The sequence below is a fragment of the Salarias fasciatus genome, chromosome 13, assembly GCF_902148845.1.
Source record: "Salarias fasciatus chromosome 13, fSalaFa1.1, whole genome shotgun sequence".
NCBI classification, from domain to species: Eukaryota; Metazoa; Chordata; class Actinopteri; order Blenniiformes; family Blenniidae; genus Salarias; species Salarias fasciatus.
The window spans coordinates 20,776,114-20,782,113 of NC_043757.1; the positions used below are offsets into that span (position 1 = coordinate 20,776,114).

Sequence of the window (6,000 nt, forward strand, 5' to 3'; positions counted from 1 at the left end):
GTCCTTAAAAAGAAAGTGTATTAGCAGCTCATTGTAACACTCGACACAACCTCTGCTCTGGCCTGTGCCAATATGTCTTATTTAAAAGGCTTATTTTTTGTCATTTCGGTCTTTGTATCAGAGGAATGAAGCCTCTCCCACATTTATTACATTGAAGAGAAAACCTGTGTGGGAGCGCCGTATTTTCAAAAACAGACCTGTTTGTTATTATCTTGTCTTGGCCGAGGCAAGAAATACATATCAGAAAAACTAGTGTTGAATAAATATGAAGCAGATGAGCTCCGGCCCGGTTGAGGTGTGGTGTGAGAGCAGACTGCTACACCGAGAGCTCATCACGCCTTTCCCAAATGTCATCTTTTCAGAAACTTGGAAAGATACTCCTGTTTCTGGCAAGACGGCCACACGTTCTTGTTTTTTTTCCGGTTCCTCCTGTGGGCTTTCAGAGGTGCCTGCAAGCCAAAGGCTCATAGATCTTTCTGAAGCCACAGAGGCAGCGCGATCCTTCATTTTGAAGGAAGACTTGAACAACACCTAGATTCCAGCTACAATGAGACGCCTGCCAGGAGCGGTATTAGAATAAACACGCCTCCTGGATTAGTAGATCCATCCATTTACACCTTTGGCCTTTTTGTATTTTAGTCCAGATAGCGTCCGTGTTCGCTTTACTCTCCATAACTTCCACAAGCCGGAGTTTTTCAGCGGTGGAAGTGCTCTCAGAGGAAGGCTCGCAGTGGGCGGCCCGCTGCGAGCCGATACTTTACTCAATATTTAGGCCTCCTCTAATTGGATCACAGGAAGACAAAGTTGTATTTTTTATTACCCCTAAACTGAAGTACAATCCACATGGGCTTGTGATGTGAATAAAACAGACCTGCTGTGCCTGTGCTGAGCTCAACCTGATTAGAGCGTCGTATCACTCTCACCTCTTCGGGGCATCTCTTGTTTGTGATGGAATCTGCACTGCTTCGGGCTCCAAGGCTGTTAACTTCACTATTCAGCTCATTTAGAGTTTGAGAAAGTGTCGTCGTCGTCGTCCCAACCCCCCCACCCCCCCATTCAACTTAACAGTTCAACTAGTAGTATTATAGCACATAAATAAAATATTGCTTTTGTTCAGTTGACAGCTTTTCCTTTCTAAAATTACCTTCTCAAGCATGCTTTAAAAACAAAATGAGCAAAACAATACCGACTTTTAATACTGAAAGTAAAATAATATTTATACAACGCTACTATCACAGAATGAGGTCTTTGACTCCTTTAGGTCAGTTCCAGACTGCTGTAAACAGATTTCCTTTCACAGCTCTCTGCTGAAAGCCAGAAAACAATGAGGCTGGAGTCAAATTACAGTCTCTTGGCGCTGTATGTCAGCCAGTTTTGCAGCCTTCTGATTATTCGGGACAGAAACCACTCTTGGACAGCTGGCAGCTCAAACCTAAAGCTACATGTTTCAGAAAACAAAGAGGAAAACACCTCAATGTTACTGACGGCACTGTGCAGCGACAGCCAAAACACAAGAAGAAGAACGCTCAAGCAGCTACTGTGTTGTGATGCAAATCACTTCATTTTCAGAAAGTGCTTTGAAGTATTTACAAATCAAAAACCCCAGTGGTGCATCAATGCAAAACTCCCATCTCTAAAAATAAAAGTGATCATAAATTCAGCCTAACTGATCAAGGACCAGTTCAGACAAAAATGTGGCCTGCTGTCATTTTCTCGTGCACATCTTCTATATGTTCCATTTCTGCTTCGAAGAACCAATCATCGAGCATTTCTAATTGGGTAGATCAGTCGCACAATGAAAAATGTTCATCTCATCTGGCGAAATGACATTTTATTAAAAAAAAAGCACTTTTAAGCTGTGGATCGGTGGAAGCTGCTCTCATACAGTATTAGAATAATGGGAAAACTGCTGAATATGAGTGTGATCACTCCCTTACTTCGACCTGAAATAACACCCTGCATGGGTTTGCGAGGGATCGAAGGTCACAGCGAGATTTTGCGGCCTATCCGCAGGGATCTGCCCCCGTTCGGTCACTAATGCTGGAAAGATAAAATCGGTTTCCCAGTCGGTGTTTCCAGCCACATCTAAAAGGTGGATGGGATTGGGTTCAGAGGGTCTGTTCAAATTAATCTTTTTGTCACACCGCTATCCTTTTTTCTGTTCGGAGCCCACATGAAGCAGAGGGACGTTGTCGCTGGGAGTTCTCATGAGCCCCAAACCACAGAAGTGTGGGGAGCGTCAGAGCAGCCGCACGCAGGCGGGGAGCTTCAGAGTCGCTCGCCGAGGTTACTCTGCCAGGGTAAAACCTCCGTCATGCAAAGCCGTGTTGACGTGAAACAGGGCCGCGTTTGTGTCCTCCGGGCCGCGCGGCGAGGAACGGCCGCAGGTTTACAACGCTGCGCGTCGACGTGACAAACTCAGTCATGTCTTGTCAGCATTCATGAATCTTTAAAACCTCCCAGCTCTCTAAACCTTCTCCATGCATGATGCAGATATTTTTTTTTAAAAGTTTGTCCATGTCGTATTCCTCTGTGTGCATGCATGTGTGTGTGTGCAGAATGTGGTGAGGTTTCGTGCATATATTTGTGCGAGGGTACGCGGGCAGCTGGTAGCAGATGTTTATCACCGCCTCGCCTCCTCGGTGTAGATTAGTAACACATGATGGCGTCTCATCCAGATAACCTTCTACACTCACACAGCACCGCCACGGAGGAGGTGGAGACGAGCGGGAGGAGGAGGAGGAGGCTGGGGATTCGTCTCCTGTTAGATGTGAGGAGGCAGGGAAGACACTGATAACACAGTGCCCTCTAGTGAAACGTGTCTGTCTTTGTGTCCAGATAACCGCCACACAACTAATCAATTTTCATGAGGAGTTAAAGGTGAAAAAAAATCTATTAATCAGGGGGTTTTTTTTCCACTGTGTCTCAAGGTTTAGTCTGATTTTTTTTTTTTTTTTTTTTTTCGTTATCAACAAATGGATGCTGAAGTCTGTTTGGGGAAGTTTTCTGTAGCAGTGGTTTCCTGTGCATCGTCAAAAGCAGGATGAAAAAAAGACTTGAACTGAGAATCGCCTAAATGATCAATAACTATGTACTCTGAATTCTCAATTTTTATTGTACTTGTTTTGTATTTGTTGTTAAATATGGACATTTTACACCTTTCTTCTCCAGGACTTTGACAAGCCCAGCCCTCCCAGGAAGCCCCTCCCTGCGGACCCGCTGGGGAGGAGCGCCCGGCTGGGCCACGGCGTCTCGGCGTCGGGGGTCCACATCCCCGGGGCTGGGCCTCTCCCCATCCCAACACCGACTGTGCCCAGGCCTCCCCCCACCATCCCTTTACCAAGCAGGTCAGTGCAACACGGCTCTCCGGAGGGCACCTGGTTCTTTAAAAGTCACGACATGATGGAATTACTTTCCTATTAAACCCTTAATTAATGATTGATGTGTGAGTAAGGGCCTCTTATTCCTTATACTCACCAGTGAATCAAATTAATTACCACAACCATTCTCTGTTTTCTCCTGATGCTCATTAGATCCATATTTGCTCACATGCTGTATGTTAAATGTATTCCTGGATATTCCACATTTTCACCCACACGGCTGAGAGTGCTGCCCGGATGATTATTTCCATACCACCGGGGAGTTCTTTCCCGAGGATTGGCTCATTTGCAATGTTTCCCGCTTTAATAAACCGCTCCGGTTTTCCCAGTGCATAAAAAGTTGAAGAATAGATTCAGCCCGCCGCTCTTCATGAGGGAAACAAGACATGTATTTATTATCCTCTGTGCATAATGTGCTGCTGTATCCTCTCATCATACCAGTGGATGAAGTGAACAGTGGAGGAAGTTTATCAGTAAATTGCTCAAAGCTGTCAACATTCAGTTTTAAAATTTTAAATTTCATTTAGCAATAAAAGCATGTCGATGTTGTGAAAAAAAAGCCGAGCAGTAATGAAAGTGAAGCAGCGGTCTCACAGGAACCTTGTTTTGTTTGGGTGAAAAAGCTTCGCTGCAGAGATTTTGAAGAACTATGAAGTTTATTCTTTGTTTTTGCTGGAGTCATGATGATTCGAGAGAGAGTAAATAAAAGAAATGACAATATTCAAGGAAAACATTACTGAACTGAAGAAGTGAAAGTGGTGAAAACAAAACAGCAGGACGCGTTTTAGTATTGATGTTTTGGATTAAAATATAATAGTAGGGGTTTTTTCCTTTCTTTTTCATGAGTCATTCATTGTATTGCTATTGTGATGAAACATGATGGCATTGGGTTCAATTGCCTTTGCTTATGAAAATACTCTAAATCGGGGATGTCAACCATAAGGCTCATGGACCACAACTGGCCGGCAAGAGGCTCCAATCCGGTCCGCCAAACCAACAAGCAAACTGTAAAACTTTCAAAGAAAAACATTGATCTTTGAAATTGTTTTCTTCAAAATTCCTGAGGGTAGCAAACACAACACGACACTAAAACCTGAACTGTTGGTAAAGTCGACATGAATGCTAGCTACATCCATGCTAGCAAACCAGTATTCATCCAAAAAAAAAAAAGAAAACATGCACAATGGATAGACATAGGCACATGTATTGGCACAGTTTTTGTGGCATTTCATGATATTTTGTACCAGAATGTATCATTAAAATTGATTTTATGTTGATATTGTGTCGTTTTCAGTTGTAATTGTAGTATAAACATTTTCATCAACACTTGTGTTGAAACAGAGAAACACTTAAAGGATTGATGTTATGTCTGTCTGTCTGTCTGTCTGATTAATGTCATGGCTGCCTGGTGTAGAATTCGATACGAGCGTTTCTCATGCTGTCTGTGCTCCTGTTTCAGACCCGTGCCGGCGTTGCCCTACAGACCACCAAAGACTCAGAAGGACTGCTGAGTTGAGAAGATCTCGCACTAAAAGACACAGACTTTCCCTTTTTTGCACTAAGAAGTGACTCTGAGACCTTTCGGACTCTTGGAAGCGTCACGGAGTTTCTCACGTAAGGGGGCGAACATCGCACCTCGGTGCTACGCCTCGAAAAGGTGCTTTGTTGTCCTCGCTCAGGTACCAATGAACTATTTATCTATTTAACTATTTAACTCCAGCCGTGCTCGTTGGTGCACGGACTGCTCTGATGAGGAGCCGATGTAGGAAAGAGAGAAACCACGGTGTCATTTCGGAGATTTCTTTTGCATCCTTTGGTGAATTTTTATACCGTTTTTTTTGCAAATGAAGTGCTGAAGTATACAATCTTTTTAAAAACCAGTACAGTTGCTTGAAACATAGAAGAGCGAAAAAGTTTTTCCTTTTTTCTGTACTTGGATGACAAGAAAGGGAAAAGGAGCACAAGTCAAAGAACAGGGTTATATTTTCAGTTTTTCATAATCTGAATGGTATTTAGTACCAAATCCATCCTCTTGAACATAACTGCCATGGTGCTGAATCAAATCCATCTTTCAACAGTTACTTCATTTCTTTCTTCTTTTATTGTTGTTGAGTAATCATGTAAACACTCCACAAAAACAGTGACTTCAGATTTCTTTTTCCGAATGCATATGCAGGCTCCACACCTTCTGCAGCTTCGCCACCGGGCTCCTTTATTTCCTTATAAGCTGAGTTTTGGCGGTTCGAGCGGGAGACGTGCTTCTCCCAGCGCAGCCTGGCTCGGGCCGTGTGCTGGACGCCCGTCAGCGCGTCTCCACGGACTGATTCCGTTCCAGAGAATTACAGCAACACCAAATAATTCAGCACCGACCCCGCTTGTTTGTGTGTTCGCCGTTTAACGCTCGACTTTGCAGCCAGGCCGGGATGACTTCAGCGCCGCGAGCCGCTCCAAGCCGCCCCGCGTCCAACGAGATGTCTCACTGTGTCTGTCGCGTTCATGAGATTATTATTCACACGCTCTCCACGTTCGGAGCTGGCTGTTGCACTTTTTTGTGTTGACTTGCTGTAACACACTTTCACCCCCGTGTCAGTGTTCGTTTCTGTTCGCCGCAGTGCTCGTT

At 44.2% G+C, this 6,000-nt stretch overlaps 1 protein-coding gene across 1 annotated transcript in view; it reads left to right on the forward strand.

Moving 5' to 3' along the window:
- adam12b (ADAM metallopeptidase domain 12b) overlaps positions 1-6,000 on the forward strand; it is an 80,472-nt gene extending 74,472 nt beyond the window's left edge. Inside the window, exons 22-23 of the mRNA XM_030106958.1 lie at positions 3,172-3,347; positions 4,840-6,000. Coding sequence (XP_029962818.1) covers positions 3,172-3,347; positions 4,840-4,891 — 228 coding nt within the window. The 3' untranslated portion in view covers positions 4,892-6,000. The remainder of the gene's footprint in view (positions 1-3,171; positions 3,348-4,839) is intronic.